The sequence below is a fragment of the Prionailurus bengalensis genome, chromosome F2 (assembly GCF_016509475.1).
Source record: "Prionailurus bengalensis isolate Pbe53 chromosome F2, Fcat_Pben_1.1_paternal_pri, whole genome shotgun sequence".
Taxonomy (NCBI): Eukaryota; Metazoa; Chordata; class Mammalia; order Carnivora; family Felidae; genus Prionailurus; species Prionailurus bengalensis.
Window position 1 is genome coordinate 38313044 of NC_057353.1, and position 18696 is coordinate 38331739.

The window sequence follows — 18696 nt, forward strand, 5'->3', positions numbered from 1 at the left end:
AAACTGAATACATACCTCACTAGAAATGCTAGACAAACTGCCTGGTGCTTAATAATAAATATTGTTCTTCATAATTATTAGCATTATTATTAAAAGCAATTTCCTCTCTTGCCTTTTTCTTGAGTTATAAAGTCACATGAAGCAGTTCTCCCATGATTTCCGGTCTCCATCTTATGCAGTATGACAGAAAAGAAATTCAAAGACAAGAAAATTTCACAGAGGAAACAAGTGTACTGAGGGTGAGGGAGGCAGCTGCACACTGCAGTGCACATAAAAGGCCAGCAAAGCCCACCTACTCCAATAGGGCAAAGGCTTCGCTCAAAGGAATCTAAAAATCCCAATAGGGGACCTTAGAAAAAGCATTTAAAGTACATCACGGTCAACAAACCCCTGTGACTGTTTTCGCTAAGATTTGTACTACGTAATTTTTAACCTGTTGAGAAAAGAAAGCTTCCAATTATGACAAAAAATATGCTTGAATCTTTTAGAGGCTTGAGAAGTAGAAGGAGAGGAAAAGAAGAACAAGTGAGGATCAGAAATTTAAGATGGGAGAGGCTTTAAGCTCCATGAGGACAGAGGCATACCTGGCTTGTCCGGGACTGATTCACCAGCACCTGCACAGTGCCTGGTCTAGGATAGATGCTCACCGAATATTCACTGTGCGGATGGATGGATGGATGGATGGACGAGTGAATCACTGAAATTTATGAAACACATCTATTTCTCTTGGGAAAACAACACTAAGTATATTACTGCTGCTCTCCTTGAAGAGGACCTGGGGTGCTAACACATGAATAAGCTTCACTAAAAAAAGGGTCTCTTCTACACAGAATACCCTCCAAATCATATACTGACGGAGGTGAGATAGTCAGGGGCCATTGGCCTGGCCCACCGGCTAGATGGAATCAATCCAAGAGATCAATAGAACGACAGATGCTGCAGCCTAATTGCTCCACAAAACAGTGCTTCCAGGCTTATTGTCTCAATCTTCTGTCCCTGACCTCAGCCCTAAGCTGACATAGAGATATGTCTTGTACTTTGGCCCCAAGAAAACCTTCACCTCCAACTCCATCTCTTTTTGTAAGGGACTTTTTTTTTTTTTAATGTTTATTTATTTCCGTGACAGAGAGAGACAGAGCATGAGTCGGAGAGGGGCACAGAGAGAGGGAGACACAGAATCAGAAGCAGGCTCCAGGCTCTGAGCTGTTACCACAGAGCCCGACGCGGGGCTCTAACTCACAAACTATGAGATCATGACCTGAGCCAAAGTTGGACACTTAACCGACTGAGCCACCCAGGCGCCCCAAGGGACTTTTAACTCCAGAGATAAATTCCACAGTTAGTAACCCGCAGTAATTGGCAATGTAGATTGTCCTCTTTTCACTTTAAAAGTCAACAGATGACAACTATCATACCTATTTCAAATTTCTGCCCTGGATAAAAAGTCCACTGTAATCTCAGAACTCAGGATCATTAGATATTGAGAGTCACAAAAAGTCTTCATTGTGGAAGAGTCTTTTTACTTATTTGCTGTTAAGTTTATTTATTTTTGAGAGAGAGAGAGAGAACACAAGCAGGGGAAGAGCAGAGAGAGAGAGAGGGAGACAGAATTCGAAGTGCCTCCAGGCTTTGAGCTGTCAGCACAGAGTCCGATGTGGGGCTCGAACCCACGAACCGGGAGATCATGACCTAAGCCGAAGTCAGACACTCAACCAACTAAGCCACCCAGGCACCCAGAAGAGTCTTGCTACTTAAACAACGGTCATTTTCTCTATGGGGTTTGCCTAAGTGAAAAATCTTTTTTTTCCCCTTCCATGTGAGCAGTATTTGTTAGACCAGTAGTCCCCAATCCTGAAAACTCTCTCAAAGTTCCAGAGTTGTACCATGTTAGAAAATCAAGCGATATTAGGAATTACACTGTCTAATTTCTTCATCTCATGGGAGAGAAAACTGCAGCCTAGAGATTCTAACTTTTGAATGGATTTTTATACAGCCTTTAGAAAAGTCAGGAGCGGACTTCTCTCCCAGAGGTTTCTCCAAGGTAACAGTTGTCTCTTTCGCTCAATCATTTCATACACGCAGAAAACGTAAGAACTACTGAGGATTCCATAGAAACACCTAGACAAGAATCAGATCTGAGCTAAAGAGGAAGTAGAGAAGGAGAGGGAAGACAGGGAAAATAAAAAAAAATAGGACAGAGTATGAAAAAGAATCCATTCATATAATAAAAACTTCATAGAAAAACGGAGACTCTTAAGAGAGACGATATCAAAGAATATGGATCACAAGGCACATGTGATGGTCTTCCTGAAACACTCCAAAGGAACCATTATTATTCTGTAAACCCACCGGATGAGCAAGAAAAATATAAAGGATCAAGCCTGGCTGGTTTTTTCCCCTCCTTAGGATCTTTGGGAAGAATATGCATCAGGGAGGGCGTGAGCCTGGCTGGTATGGGTTATCTCTGCTTCTCGGGTAAAATCTCTCCAGTCCAGTTCAGCACCCAGAAAGGGAAGACCAGCTTGTGTTCCTCCCCTCTGTGAAACCAAAGGAATAAAACTATTCCGGGAGACTCTTGGGTTCTTGCAGAGCCATGGATCCATTTGGCTGAAGTCAGAATGGAAGGTAAATGTGCTACTTATTAGGTTACTGACTCTTTGCTCCAAATCTCCCCTTCTCTGCTTTGTCATGCTGGCGCTGGAACTCTGCAAACCACAGCGTGGTTTTGCCAGCTGGCTGCAGGCTGTATTCTGTAAACAGGAGGCGATAAAGGAAGCCTGGATGGTTGGAGGAAGAAGGGACTTGCAGCCTTTTCCTTGGGGGCATGAAGTCTTTCTCCAGAGCTCAGAGGCATCAGCTCCAGCTGGCCCATGTCTCTGAGAAGTCCTGTTTCATTTCTGCAGGACCCCGCCTCTAAATTATTACATTTTACTAATTCCAATCCCTTCCCTCTGTTCTCTCAGCCCTAGACTCTGTGGTAGGTATTTCCCGCGTTCGATGCCTACTTGACACCTCGGAATAGTATTTTCACAACTTCATACCTAATTAACAATTAAAAATCCATACCTAATTATATTCTTTTCTGTGGTGTCTCTCTTCAGCTACTCATGCCAAGAATAATCCCAGGAAACTGACCCTCAAAAATGGGATTGAAGAAATGGTTTGGTCCTGCCTTGGGCTCAAAAGCAGTGTTGAGCTCCTCTACCAGTGGGACACGGTATGATACTAATTGGTGGCTTGCAGTGGCATCCTGATGAATCAGATTATCCCCTGAAGATGACTGTGATGTTTGTGGCTCCTTCAGTTGACCATTATGGCCGTAACAACTACTATATGGATTGTGATGTGGGATGGATTCCCCTGAATACATTGGGAGCCTTTACAGAAAGAAAACGAGCAGCTCAGGTCTTGAAACTCTCAGCTCAAGTCATGGTCGGAGCACTTCTATCGTAGCCCTGAAAGTATCACCTGTTTCTAATTGTCACAGGGCTTATACTGCTGGAAATCAAACACAAATTTAATTGTGTAGACTGCAAAATTAGAACACCACATGAATTCACAGCCTTACCAAGCTGTCACGTGAAAGCTGGGGCATTGACTGCAAAGGAGTGGACCTCGGAAACACGGAATGGGCCATCTGGTTGTCGCCAAACAGAGCTGAGAATATGAATCCCTGAGTTACTGTGAGCCTCCCTGGTGAGTGGAAAGCAACTCTTCCTCCGAGTCTGAAGAGATGAGCCTTCCTTGACAGGAACACTGCCCCAACCTCCCCTGAAGTAGTTGCATCACAAGTGGACAGTCATTCTCCTGAAGATGCATTCTCATCTGTTGTTGTCTCAAGACACGTAACGAAGCTCAGATCTCAACATGTTCCAGGAGGTACAAGTAGAAAGCGTGACTCAGGAAGAAGCAGCCTATACATCAAGAGACTTGCAAGGTTTTGAAAATATATACTGCCAGAAACTTGGAGAATATGTGTGGGGGGAAATCCTAAGGGTGTTAAACCAAAGAGGATGGAATATAACACTGAGCTGAGCCAAATTTAATCATATGGGTGTGCTCGTCAGATGTTCTGGGTTCCATGTTTGTTTTAAGGCTGCAAGTAGCTCTCTATCAGTTTACTTGTCTGTTGGTGAGACTTGGCCTTACCTTTCATGGCACTGTGGTGTCAGAACATCCCTAGCATGGTGCAGGAAAAGAATCAAAAGCTTAGGGAGCTAGGAAGTTGGGGTGAATTTATCATAAGAAATGTGCATGCCCACACCTACTACATCAGTTTGCTTATTTTCTAAGTCGAACTGCTCCTCCGGGGAAATCCTAGTGTTGTGACTGCGGACGTGTGATAGGAAGCCCCGCTATAAGTTGTGATGCCAGACAAAGTCAAGAGGCCTTCAGCAATACCCAGGAGAAAAGTAGCAGCCAGTCAGGCACTCTACAGTGGGTTCCCAGGAGTTAGTGAGCATTCAGTGGGTCACAAGCATCCATTATGTACCAGGCACAGTGCTAGATGCCCGTCAGGGACACCATGGGGAATGAGACAGGTTCCAGAGGTCAAAGAGCTCACGTTCTTAACACGGAAACAGGCAGTGAAACTGAAGTACAACTTGGTGCGGTAAGCGCTCTGATAAGGATGTGCGCGGGGGCTTCTCGAGCACAGAAGAAGGCATCTAAATCTGACTAAGGCAGAGCGAGGGTCAGGGGTGCAGCGTGGGCAGAGGGGAGAGGAGGGTAGCAGTGGACTCACTCTAGCACAATTTGGCTTTCCTCCAATACTGCAACCTTTCTCTATCCTGTTACCATTAACCCCTCCCTCCGCAGCAGCTCTAGAACAGCCACACGTTATTGAGTGTGATTGTAATATCAGCTTGGAACCAAGATCAATCTGCATCCTAATGCCTCCAGCATTGCTTGTAAGAGTTTATGTGGTGCCCACGGCAGGCCCCAGGCAACGACAAACCAGGCCTTCTTCTACAACAGCTGATGATGTGTACTGAATTCCACTACGAGCTATTAATCTGCCGTTTTCCTCTCCCTCCGTGGTCTCAGGCGTTCGGGCTGTATCAGAACACTGCCTCCTAACTGGAGGTGCTGGCAAGAAGTGCCCAGTGACCTGCCAATGACCAATTCCTGGACGACAAAAGCTTTTTGCCCTGATTTCTCTGTTTCTCTTAAGGCAATATTCCTGCCTCATTCTATTAATGCCTCTCATCTGTGGTACTAGTGCTCTCTTCAAGTATTGACAGTGAATAAGCCACATTTGCTTCCTCCACTTGATCAACTACAGTGTCTGTGCTGACTTGTATTTCAAAAAATGCGATTTGTTTCCTGACCTGATTCATTCTCCGTAAATCTACGCAAAAAATCAGACACATATTTGGAGTGAGATGAACCTCCTAAAACCAGTACTTATTTTTTAAGCATACACTAAGTGTATAAAGATATTTAGTGAGTAAGTCCCTTAAATTCTAGTGTTCAGATATCTTTACTCATGGGTTAACTAAATTTCATTTCAAAATACAGAGATTGCTAACAAAAGCCAGAAGTTAATCCAGGAGAGAAAGTTCCTCATTATAGCCAATAGAGGGTATAGCCACTGTATATCACAGCAATCTTCCCATAATGGAATGGAGAGTTTCCTCATTTCTTTCCTAGCTGCATGGTCTTCCAGTCCGTGCCTATCCCATGCTTGTTTCTGTGGTGGCTTTACAACATGCCTACAACTTTTGGACACTCCTCCCGTTGAGAGGTGAAGTCTATGTTTCTTCATCTTAAATCCAGGTGGCTTCTAACTGCTCTTACCAATACAGCATGGCAGAAAGTGACACTATATTTGACTTCTGAGACTAGGTCATAAAAGACCGTATGGCTTCCACTTAGGTCATCTTGTATTCAGGCATGTCTAATAGTTTTAGTAATAACCTACATCTTCATTTAGGACTGGTAGCAAACACAAACACCCTTTCGTTGAGCATAGCAAAGTATTCTGTACAGAGAACCAACAGAACAGGATCCCTGAATTCTGTAAATCTGAAAATGGTTTTCTTAGAAATTTCTGAAATAGTTTTGTATTAATTGGTAGAATTCATACAGCTCAGTAGATATCAGTGTTTTTTAGGGAAACATCCTATGGCCTAAGAGTAATAACAACTCGGGTGTTTATGAAAGTCTTCTCACCTTAAATCTACTCACTATTCTCACCCTGTGTTTCTTTTCTTTTGGACTGTGAATCTTAGCACTTTAATCTCTAACACTATAAGATTTCATCTTATAACATACCTTCCCCCAAATTCTCCCTCTGTAGAAACCACATGTTCAAATGTTGAACAATTAGAAACTTTCTTATACACTGTTTTAAAATCCCTATTATGAATCTACCAAGCTTAAATATTTCAACTTGGAAGAAGAAGGATTTTGCCATTACCTTTAGAAATAGATGCTTTGATAGAATGCCCTAACCGTCATGTGGCACATACAAATACTTTCTACAGAATAATATATTGCACGTTAGTTGGACTTCCAATGCTTAAAAGAGCTATGTAATACTCTTTAATATAATATCTTTCCAATTTTCAGAGAGTAATAGAGTAGGAACTTAAGTGAAAGAGGGACATTGGAAGTGAAAGAGTGAGATAAGATAACCACCTATATTTCAAAGTTATAGATCTATTCTCGTAGGTGTATCCAGATTGCTTACCAAGAACAACTGTGTCATAGAATAGAAAAGCAAAAGGAAATACACTAAACCACGCCTTCTCATTTAGGAAACTGAGGCACAGAGATGTCAAATAACTATTCTCAGGTCAGCAGCTAGCCACTGGCAGAAAGAACTCAAGCATCAAGTCCCACAGGCTAAACCATACCTGGTAGTGAGATCATCTCTGACATTATAAAGGGATTTAGATATCCAGTGCTTGAGAAACTGACATGAAGGCCAGGAAGAGAAGCCATGCTTTCCATTCCTTTGTCACATTGTTTTTAGTCTTACGGAAAAAAAAAAAAAAAAATTCACTTTACAACAGCAATCGGGAAAAGGAAAGAATCTGGAAAAGTGCCAAAGCAACACAAACGCCAATACATTCCCCCCACCCCCAAAAGTAGAGAAGTCCTCTCAAAAGAACAGAAAACAACAGGAAGAATGTATTCCCTCTTAAGAGCTATTAGAGGGATATCCCTCCCAGTGTATACAACATCTCCTCATCCTTACAAAATTGAAACACAAAACAGCTGAGCACAAAACTATATCCAATGTTGTCTGCTTTTCCCCATTTGGATCACTTCCCAGATAGTTGCTTATTGCCCTCAAAGATAGTTAATGAACATCCATCTGGCTAACTCGCCTCTCTAACATCTGTATTCGTCTGGCTAACATCTGTATCCATCTGCCAATCTTTCAAGATTTTAACAATGTTATACCCTAAACATTTGACATTCCTGAAAACCATATGCAAAGTCCTTGGAAATGAATGGGAAATTCACAGCATCACCTCTCACCACAGTGATGTGTTATCATACAGATGATAAATAATCGCTGAATGAAATTTACTCTCTAGCCCTGATGTGTCCTCATATCCCAAACTTGCTCATCCACTGCCTACTTGACACCCCCAACTGAGTGAGGAGTGAAGGTATTTCAAACTCAATGCTTCTAAAACAGAGTATTGAGGGGCACCCAGGGGGCTCAGTCAGTGGAGCATCAGATTCTTGATTTTGGCCCAGGTCACGATCTCATGGTCACAGAATCGAGCCCTGCCTTGGGTTCTGCCATAGGGCTCTGCGCTGAAAGCTTGGAGCCTGCTTTGGATTCTCTCTTCCTCTCTCTCTCTCTGCCCCTCCCCCACTTGTGTGTGTAAACTTGCTCTCTCTCTCTCTCAAAATAAACATTTTTAAAATATAAAATAAAATAAAACAAAACAGAATATGGATTCCCACTGTCCTTCCCCCTGCCCCCACATACACAACTTCTTCTCCTGTTTGTCTACCTTAGATAAAAGAGTTTCCTAGTTGCTTGGGTCATTTTTGGAGATTTGTGATTCCTTTCCTTCCACTGACTCAGTCCGTTGGCAAGTCCTGCTGTTCTATGCTTAAATATGCCCTGAATCCAACCACGTCTCACTGCTTCCTTCCGTCACCTCCACCCTGGTTCAGACCTCTTACCTAGCCCACATGAACAGCCTCCTGATTAGTGCCATGTCTTATTCAGTGTCTTCTTATTTTCCCCCCAGTAATCCACTCCCCACATCCCAACCACGATGATTCTCTTTCTTTTTTGATGTTTATTTTTGACACAGAGTGTGAGTGGGGGAGAGGCAGAGATAGATAGGGACAGAGGATCCAAAGCGGGCTCCGTGCTGACAGCAGCAAGCCTGACGTGGGGCTTGACCTCATGAAATACAAGATCATGACCTGAGCCAAAGTCGGATGCTCAACTGACAGCCACTCAGATGCCCCGATTTTCTTAAAAAGTAAAGCATTTCACGTTTCTCCTTTGCTCCAACCCCTCCACGGTTTGCCATTACCCTCGGAATGCAACCATATCTCTGACGGTGACCTACAAACCCTCCTTGTCTTCCCTGGTCCAGTCCCCTAATCCCTTCCGCCACACTTCCCCTTAGACACCACGCTGTAACCCACCGCCCTCCTTGTTTTCAAACAGCATGTTTCAACTTGTACACTTCTCCCCTGTCTTCCAATGGTTGATTTCAACTAATTTTTCAGGTCTCTGAGCAACTGTCATGTCTGAGGTATCTTTCCTGAAGCAATCAGAGACACTCCCCATGCAGTTAACTCTCCATCCTCATACCCTGCTTTATTTTCTTCACTCTCTGAAATTATAGTGCTCACTGTATGTATCTCTCACTGGAACATAAGCTCCCAGGCATCTGGAACAGTACAATAGGCACTCAAATATTTGAAAGGATGACTGACTGAATGAAACACGTCTTGATTAGTGTACTAAAGATGCTGGCTAGAGCCAGGAGGAAGTGTGGGCATTATAAAATAGAATAAAAGAATCACAGAGACGGATGCCTGCCAAACGGTGGGAAAGGATTGTAATAAGAAATGGGCTTGCCGCAATACTGGAAAACTGGAAGCAGATACACTTCACCGACGTTTGGGCTCCATTTTCCCTTCATAAGAATGTGGCCTCAGCGAAGCAGCTTGTGATCCAAGAACCAGTCTGAAATCGTCCTCCTATAGGTGGCGTTAGTTTTAGCCTATCACAAAATCAGCTTCAGCAAGACCCTACTTGCTCCATACCACAGCCGGTGCACACCCCCGGGGAGGCCTTCACGGGGTGTGTGGTCCAGCCGCTAACCTTACAGTGGGTCATGCGTATGGTGCGGGTCTCCGGGTCTGCCTCACCTTCTCCTGCCAATCCACAGCCAACCCCAAACTCCCCAAGGATGCGAGGAGGTTCAGAAATGTAACAGACTGCCCACATATATTCGAGAACTCTAATTCAGCGCACTGGACTGAATGTTTACGTCCCCTCAAAATTCGTGTTGAATCTCTCACCCCCAGTGTGATGGTATTAGGAGGTGGGGCCTTTGGGAGGTAATTAGGCCATAACGGCGAAACCCTCATGCGTGAGGCTAGCGCTGTTACGAAAGGAAGCAGAGAGTGAGTTCTCGTGCACTCTTTCCATCATGTGAGGAGGATACAAGAAGTCAGCACTCTGCAACCTGAAGACACTCTCAGCTCTCACCAGATGCTAAACCTATTGGCACTTGGATTTGGACCTCCCAACCTCCAGAACTGTGAGAAAGAAATGTGGTGTTTCAGCCACCCAGTGTATGGTATTCTGTGACAGCAGCCTGAACTCAGACACTCAATAAAACTCTAGGCTGGAACAGAACATAGTTCTAAGTGAAATAAGACTTTGCCCCACTTTAAACTGAGGCACCATTTCTAACTTCAGATTTCTGCAGGTAGAGGACAGAAGAGGACCACTAAAAACATACCTTACTTACTATACAATTTCTAAGTGAGGAATGCAGGGGTTACATAGTAAATAACTTATCTCTTGAACCAGAAGTGAATTTATTTTCTAGTCACTGAAAACATTTCCTCAAGCAATTTCAAATGTACACGTTTTTAAAAAGTGAAACAAAGGCGAAAAGGAAATGACAATGTCTACTTACATTTCATACGAAATCTACGTGTGTTTCAGAATAAAGAATTGGCCTCTTCCCTGAAGTTAAGTCACCTTGAAGGGATCTTACAATTAAAATAAATGTACATTAGAATATTAGATCAGGTGGAAATGAATAATTTTTCAATTCTTTAAAAAGGACTTGAATATAAACACGTATAAACAATTATCACTGAGGTTACTAATGACCTCCATGACACTAAGTTCAAAAGACATTTTGAGCCCTTATCTATTTGTTCTTTCTTGCAGCTTTGGACATGTTCAACTACTCCTTTGTTGAAGTGTTCTCTTCTCCTTGATTCTGTGATATGAGAGTCTTTGGGTTTTCCTCCTACCTGCCTGGAAGCTACTTATCAGTCTTCTCGGAGGTTCATCTTCCTCTAACTAGGCATTGAATGTCGGAGTATCTCAAAGCTTTACCCTAGGCTCTCTCTTCTTTTTACTTTGTTTTTTTTCTCCCTAAGTGGTCTCATAGATAGTCTCCCAAACTTTTGTGCATTTTGGTACACAGAGAACATGACAATATTTTTATAGGTACTCAGAGATGGAGGCCTCTGGCCTAAAGCCTTCTGCTGTTCCAAGGACTGATGATAACCAATATCTTAACAAACGTATGTTCTATCTCAGCACATTGCATGGCACACTGGTGGGGCCTCGCGAAGTTCTGAATCAACATCCATGTACTTGGCTGTCACCAATATACAAATAACACAATTTTGTGTTTTTTAACCCAGGCTTCATTTCTCAGCTCTACACCTGTAGATCCAATTGCCTATCTGACATCTCTTCTTGGATATTTGAAACCACCTTAAATGTATCATGTCTAAAAGTAAGCTCATTACCTGTGTTTCCCAAAAACTGATGCTCTTCTGGGGATCTCTCAGTGTAGGCAATCACACCAGGCTGTGGACACCAGAACTCTGGGAGATATTCTTGCCACCTCCTTCTCACCCTCTCAGCCAATCTACCATCAAGTTGTCTTTAATTTACTTCCTTAACATCATCTTGTCTCCACCTCCACCACCCGACTCCAAGCTATCATCACAGCATAACCGATCTGCCTGAATCATTTCAGTGGCCACTCAAGCCATGGATCCTCATTGACTCTTGCTCCACTGTCATTCATTTTCTACTCTAGAAATAGAGTGATTTAAAAATAATAAAAATAGAATAGAGATTTCTCCAAAGAAGACATGCAGATGGCCAACCGAACCATGAAAAGCTGCTCAACATCACTAGGCATTAGGGAAATGCAAATCAAAACTACAATGAGATATCATCTCACACCTGTCAGAATGGCTAAAATCAATAACACAAGAAACAACAGTGTTGGCGAGGATGTGGAGAAAAAAGGAACGTTCATTGTTACACTGTTGGTGAGAATGCAAACTGGTGTGTCCACTGTAGAAAACAGTATGAAGGGGGCGCCTGGGTGGGTCAGTCGGTTAGGCGGCCGACTTCGGCTCAGGTCATGATCTCGCGGTCAGTGAGTTCAAGCCCCGCATCGGGCTCTGTGCTGACAGCTCAGAGCCTGGAGCCTGTTTCAGATTCTGTGTCTCCCTCTCTCTGACCCTCCCCTGTTCATGTTCTGTCTCTCTCTGTCTCAAAAATAAATAAACGTTAAAAAAAATTAAAAAAGAAGAAAGAAAACAGTATGAAGGCTTCTCAAAAAATTAAAAATAGAAACGGCATATGATCCAGTATTTCACTACTGAGTATTTACCCCAAGAAAACAAAAACACTAATTGAAAAAGATATATGCACCCCTATGTATACTGCAGCATTATTTATGATAGCCAAGATGTGGAAGCAACCTAAGAGTCCATCAACATAGGAATGGATAAAGAAGATTCAATGTGTGTATATACACACACACATACACACACACACACACACACACACACACACACACACACACACAGGAATATTACTCTGCCATAAAAAAGAACAAGATGCTGCCATTTATGACAACATGAATAGACCAAAAAGGTATTATGCTAAGTAAAATACGACAGAGAAAGACAGGGGCACCCGGATAGCTCAGTCAGTTAAGCGTCCAGCTCTTGATCTCAACTCAAGTCTTTATCACAGGGTTGTGAGTATGAGTTTGAGCCCCACATTGAGCTCTGCACTGGGTGCAGAGCCTACTTAAAAATAAAAAGACAGGGGTGCCTGGGTGGTTCGGTCAGTTAAGCATCTGACTCTTGATTTCAGTTCCGGTCATGATCTCACGGTTCATGGGATCGAACCCCATGTAGGGCTCTGTGCTAACAGTGTGGAGCCGGCTTGGGATTCTCTTTATTCCCCTTTCTCTGCCCCTTCCCAGTTATCTCTCTCTCAATCAGTTTTTTAAAAAACTTAAAAAAAAAAACACAGAGAAAGACAAATACCTCACATATGTATGGAATCTAAAAAACAAAACAAAGAAATAGCAAAAACAGATCCATAAATACAGAGAACACACTGATGGTGGTCAGAGGGAGGAGGTAGGAGGGGGTAGGAGGGTTGGAGGTTGGGCAAATTGGAGAACGTGGAGTGGAAGATACAGATTTCTAATTATTAAATGAATAAGTCCCATGGATAAAAGGTACATCATAGAGAATATAGTCAATGGTACTGTAAGAGAGTTGTATACTGACAGACGGTAGCTATACTTGTGGTGAGCACAGCATAACATACATCCCAGTCACTGTGTTCTACACCTAAAATGAATGTAACGTTGTGTGTCAATTGTATTTCCATTTAAATAATCATGATGATGATGATAAATATGTAATAATAATAATAATAATAATAATAATAAAGATGTAACCAGATCATCCCTTCGTTGAAGGCAAAATTTCTCAACATGACCAATAATAGCCTGCATGGACTGAGCAATACTTAATTGCTCTGGCCGTCTGTTGCTGCAAAACAAATCACCCCAAAACTTAGTGGTTTAAAACAACAGTTTAATACTACCTTTCATGATTCTGTGGATTGTTCAGCTTGAGCTGGATGGTAATCATTTAGAATCTATCATACAGCTACAATAAGAATTTGGCTTGAGTTGGGAGTCATCTGAAGGCTCAACTGGGCTGGGCATCCAAGATGGCTTCTTCACTCACATGTCTGAGGGCTGGTCAAGCATCCCTCTCCCCATGTAGTCTCCCCACATGTGTAGTCAGGGGTTCCTTAAAGCATGGCAGTCTCAGTGTATTCAAATTCTTACAAGACAAGTTACTTTCTTCAGGGTACGTTTTATAAGAGACCAAGGCAAAAGCTGCAAGACCTCTTGTGACCTTGTCTCTGAAGTCATTCAGTTCTCTTCTACTTTATCCTATACATCAAAATTGAACCACACGGTCAGTCCAGATTCAAGGAGGAGAGGAACTATCCAAGGACTTGAATATCAAAAAGCATAGCTCTTTGGAGGGCGAGAAGGGTCTTTGGAGAACATTAACCATACCCACTTCTCCAATCCCATTTTGCAGTGTATTCCCCGTTAGCTTCCACATTAGCCACACCAGCCTTCTTCCAGTTCCTTGTACTCATCATACTCCATCCTCCTGAAGGCTTTTGTAACAGAATGTTTTCTTAGTCTAGAATGTGTTTCCAATCCCCCTTTCCCCACGTTCAACTTGGAGACCAAAGTCTCAATAAAGTCTCAGGAAAGCCTTCCCTGTCTTCCTAAACAGGTTAAGTCTTTTTATTATATAATTTCATTGCACTGGATAAATTTCAGGCACTGTCCTTATCCCTACTGCATTTTGAATTTGTTCAAATGACTATGTAATTGATGTCTCAATATCCTCCACTAGACTGGAAGAGGGGCCATATCTGTTTTTCCCATCCTATCACAGAACTTAGCTAGTACTCAAATATTTATTTGCTGAATGAATGACAGAAATAAACTAAGTAAATGAACTGTCTCTTATAACAATTCCTTTAAAATTATAGTGAAGTACATAAGCACATTCCCTATTCAATACATGGATAATTAGGCAATCCCAAATATAAACCATTTTTCACAGAGTCTCGTCTATAAATATAAAGGTCATATTCTCTTGCTATATCCTACTTATAAAAATAGCAGATGTATAAAGAAATCAATTAAATATAGTCAAATTATGTAAGTTTTGTGGTATTTCTTCCAATCTTTTTTTTCAAATGAGCCTAAACCTGTCTTTGCTTTTAATGTCTATGCCTTAACAAAAGCTGGCACATGTACCAAATGGAGTATTCTAATCACCGGAGAGGTGCTCCTCTCCTCTGTGCAGGAATCCGATACTGATGGTAAAAGACCACTAGAAGCATTCCACTTAGAAACCCAGGTGGATTATTACACAGACCAGACATGATTCTCACTGCGCTAAAACCAGACGCAGAATACTAACTGCTTCCCACTACATTATCAATAACCTGTCTATAAATAAACACTTCACCAACTTTCAACTTAAAATGGAATACTTCATCTTGGAGTGAGAGCTAACATTCCTGTTCTTAGATGGTAACACAAACAGCAAAGGATTCGATTAGAGAAAATAATCACAAGTTACAGCTCTTAACTATTTTTTTAAAAAGTGCATAATTATGAATGGTATCATAAAACAAAGTTCGTTATCAAAAAGTACATTCTATTCTATTTTGAATCCCAACGTTCAACTCTAATTCTTGTCAACCACTTTTAAGACTGAAAAGATCTGGTCTAGCAACAGAGTGTTTCCTACAATACAAATAATTCGCCATTGTGTTTATTTATTATTTCTGCCCACTTCAACATGGGCTCCAAGAGGGGATGGGTTTGGTCAGTCTTGTTGACCTAGAGTAGTCTCTAGGACATCATGCTGCCCAGTGAATCACTGAATGGGTAAATAGCACTGGTGTTCTAGAATCAGATCTTGTGTATTACTCAAAATATATATGAAGATGCTTATTTGTTAGTTAAGAGAAGATATTCTGACAAAAATGCCAACACATAAAACGTTCTCACTTCTCATGTTTCTTGCTTCCTAGGTATTATGCCACATGAAATTAGTGTTTCTAATTATCTAATCTTTCTTATCCATCAGGTATAGAAAAAAAAATTATATTCTACCATAAGGCAGAAACAGCTTTTAGCTAAATCAATTGTTAAAAACAAGACAACAGGCTCAAAATGGAGTCACTTAAGCTCAGCTCCATATCACCAAACTGAGACTTAATTACACTTTTGACCTCTTCCAGAAATGGAATCTTAAAGTGAATCAGGAACTACCTGATCAGCACAAGTGAGGTCATCTGCCTGATAGACCCCTGCCATCCCATAAAGGAAACTGGTCTTCCCACAACCATTCCACTTTTTGGCAGTATAATTTCCTTGTTCCCACTCCCTTCCGCCTATAGAAGTCTTTCATTTTGTACAGCTTTTGGAAGCTCCCTTCTGTCTGCTAGATGGGATGCTGCTCTAGTCATGAATCATTAAATAAAGCCAGTAAGGTCTTCAATTTTTTTAACCTTTATTTATTTTTGAGAGAGAGAAAGTATGAGCAGGGGAGGGGCAGAAAAAGAGAGGGAGACACAGAATCTGAAGCAGGATCCAGGCTCCCCACTGTCAGCACAGAGTCCCACTCAGGGCTCAAACTGGAACTCTCCAACGGTGAGATCATGACCTGAGCCTAAGTCGGATGCTTAACTGACTGAGCCACCCAGGCGCCCCAAGCCAATAAGATCTTTCAAATTTACTCAGTTGAATTTCGTTCTTTAATACATTGAATTTCTTCGGTTATTAAGTTATCTGGAATGAAACTTCTTTTTCTCAGTGGCTGAACTGGACTTTGCAACTTCTTCTGTAATGTGAGGGGTTTTATCAGATTAAACAAATACATGGCAAATGATACAGAATTCTACAAGCAGGTCCATGAGTATGACTATTTTTGTGGAATAATTTTGTCACTGTGGCTAAAAATACAAAAACAAAGATGCAAGATAGAGGGCATGAAAATCTGTCATAGGACAGTTGCTTAACTCCAAAGTTTGTCTTTTAATAAATTGCAAACATTTTGCCTCAAGGGGTGACTTGATGAAACATTCATTTATAGGTGGTTAAACTTCTTCTAGACCACCCAATTTAGGTTAAGAGTAAAATATTAATATCAAATTTGTGCATTAAAGGAAATTCCCCCAACTGGTATCCTCTGATGCAAGTTTACCATGGACCTACAAACATGACTTGTGGTTTTTCTGTAGGTGAGTCTCTGCCCCATTTTGCACCTTATTTCTTAACTCATTGATCACACTGAATTATTCACAGCTGAACGTCTTTTTCCTCTGTCCTGCTTCTTGTTAAGTGCAGATTAAGATCTAGATTGTTGTAATTCATTAAGTGGAGATTTTAAACACTAAACAAGTTGAACCTGCTCCACAACCGCTCCAATTCCAGACTTGAACTTAGAAAAAGTTGTGTTACAAGAAACATGATCTGCCCATATTTTCAAAGGCATTAACATCTGTCTCCTTGGGTTTTTAAACTCCTCTCAAATTCAGCCAAAAAGAGAGATGCACTTAAGCTACGTTGGCAAGTGCCATATTTGACCATTCATTACTCTAAGTCGTTTTTTAAAGTCTTGTCTTCCATTTTCTATAAGTCCTGACTCCACCTTCTTTCTACTATAGAACTCGACTACAAGGCTTAGAACAAAGATCTTTGAAGAGTTTGCTAAACACCTCCCCCCACCCACACACTTCTTTCTTCAGATCCCACCGCTATCAAATTGTTTCTGATTCCATCCTGAGCAGTAAATAAATAGAAATACATGCAGGATTAACTTGGGTTACTTTTAGAAGTAAGTTCATTTCAATCTCACCCAGACATGCATAAAAAATAGTACATCTTCCTTTCTATTCTTCATCATTCACCATTAAAGCTAACACATACTCCTTACTAAGAGGAGTAACAGGGAAGGGCAGGAATTTCAGACATATTAAGAATATTGATTAATTCTATTCCTTTTGGGGAGACAATTCCCTGATTGAACAGAGCACTGGTGGGGGAACAGGAGGAGATGCACATTTTTCAAGCTAAGCCCTTTCAAGGACAGATCCCAAGGTGAGCAGTACTAGGGGTTTCTCAGCAACCTGAAAGGATTTGTGAATGATTGTGAAAGATTTGCACCTCCTCCAGCTGCACTTAGGGGCTGTTCTAAAACAGTAAAGCCCAGCTTGGGAAATTCATGTCACATCCTGTACCCCTGGGCAAGAAGTGGTGAAATACACACGCGGACGGACGCGCGCCACACACACACACACACACACACACACACACACACACACGCACCACACACTCCCCACACACACCCAGCGGGTGAGAAGCGGTGAAATACACACACGCGCGCGTTCACACACACACACACACTCACACCCCACCCCACCCCACCAAAAGCCCTGCGGGGAAGCTCCCAGCCAAGCAGGTTCGGGCTTGGGAAGGCACAGTCAGCATCCCTCTCTCCCAGCCCAAGTGAGAGGCTCGCCTCCGCCTCGGAGCTACAGCTCCCTGGTCTTTCACATTCTAGGCTTTTCCTTACGAAGTAGAAAGGTCTATGCTGGCCTTACCTCTGGGGCTGCTTTCCTGTAAGTACGGCGGGGCCGTGGGAGTGACATTCCCCGAGTGGGATGCTGACAGCAGCGGCGAGCGTTCGTCCACCCCGTCAGCAGCCATGACTGCGGCGGCGGCGGGGCCGGGGGGAGGCTGAGCCGGGGGCTGCGGCGCCCGCGGAGGTGGTGGCTACTGCCGCGGCCGCTGCCGCTGCTGCTGCTGCTGCTGCCGCTGCCGCTGCTTCTGCTGCTGCCGCCGCCTCCGGGAGGACCCGGGCTGTGTCACAAGGCAGGAGGCGGGGGGAGGGGAGGGTGCGGGACCGAGAGGCGGGGGAAGGGAAGCGCGCTGGGAAGCCAGCCTGGGGGAGGGGAGGGGAGCGAGAAAGAAGGAGCCCTGGAGAGGGGCGGAGGGGAGGAGTGGAGAAGGGGAGGAGCGGGAGCCAGGGAACACAGTAGGGCTGCCCCCGGAAGGCGGGGAAGGGAAGGTGCGGAGCCACCGAAAGAGGGGCGGGCGGGGGAGGCGAGAAAAAGGGGCTGCAACTCTTCTCTCTTTGTACTTTACGTTTCCTTAGCTAAGAAGAGGAAGAAGGGTAAAGAGCAACCTGAAAGGGGGTAAGAGAAAAGGCCTTGACTGCGGAAAAACTACAGCAAACACGGATCTCAAGTTCAGCTCCAAGATGGGGGCGGGGGCGGGGGGAGGAGGAGGGATTCTGTGCCGTCCAACTTTGCAGCAGTTAAGGGAAGAAAGCTTACTCCTAGGGTTATCAATTCCTTCTTGAGGGCTGCTGCTGCTTTTGTTGGAAAATCACTTTTCAGTATCTGTTGTCTAGGACGAAGTAAATTTCTGCAGGAGTGGTGCATTCCTTGCTTGTCCTTGTTTTCTCGTATCTGTTTGGCACTCTCCTAACGGTATCTTACTGAAATGATGCATAGTGTGCTGGCTTTTACAAGTTTAACTTGACAAAATACGTTGCCCTCATAGTTTTGTTTTT

General features: G+C 42.9%; 1 protein-coding gene across 4 annotated transcripts in view; it reads right to left on the minus strand.

Annotated features, from left to right (window-relative positions):
* PIP4P2 (phosphatidylinositol-4,5-bisphosphate 4-phosphatase 2) overlaps positions 1-18257 on the minus strand; it is a 53235-nt gene extending 34978 nt beyond the window's left edge. Inside the window, exons 1-2 of one of the 4 annotated variants that reach the window (XM_043601346.1) lie at positions 17723-17836; positions 10143-10218 (exon numbers count right to left, since the gene is read on the minus strand). In XM_043601346.1, coding sequence (XP_043457281.1) covers positions 10143-10149 — 7 coding nt within the window. In that variant the 5' untranslated portion in view covers positions 10150-10218; positions 17723-17836. Of the gene's footprint in view, positions 1-10142; positions 10219-13114; positions 13467-17722 lie in introns of those variants that run through there. The other 3 variants (XM_043601348.1, XM_043601345.1, XM_043601347.1) reach the window with 3 other exon arrangements.
* Between the last annotated feature and the right edge of the window lie 439 nt (positions 18258-18696).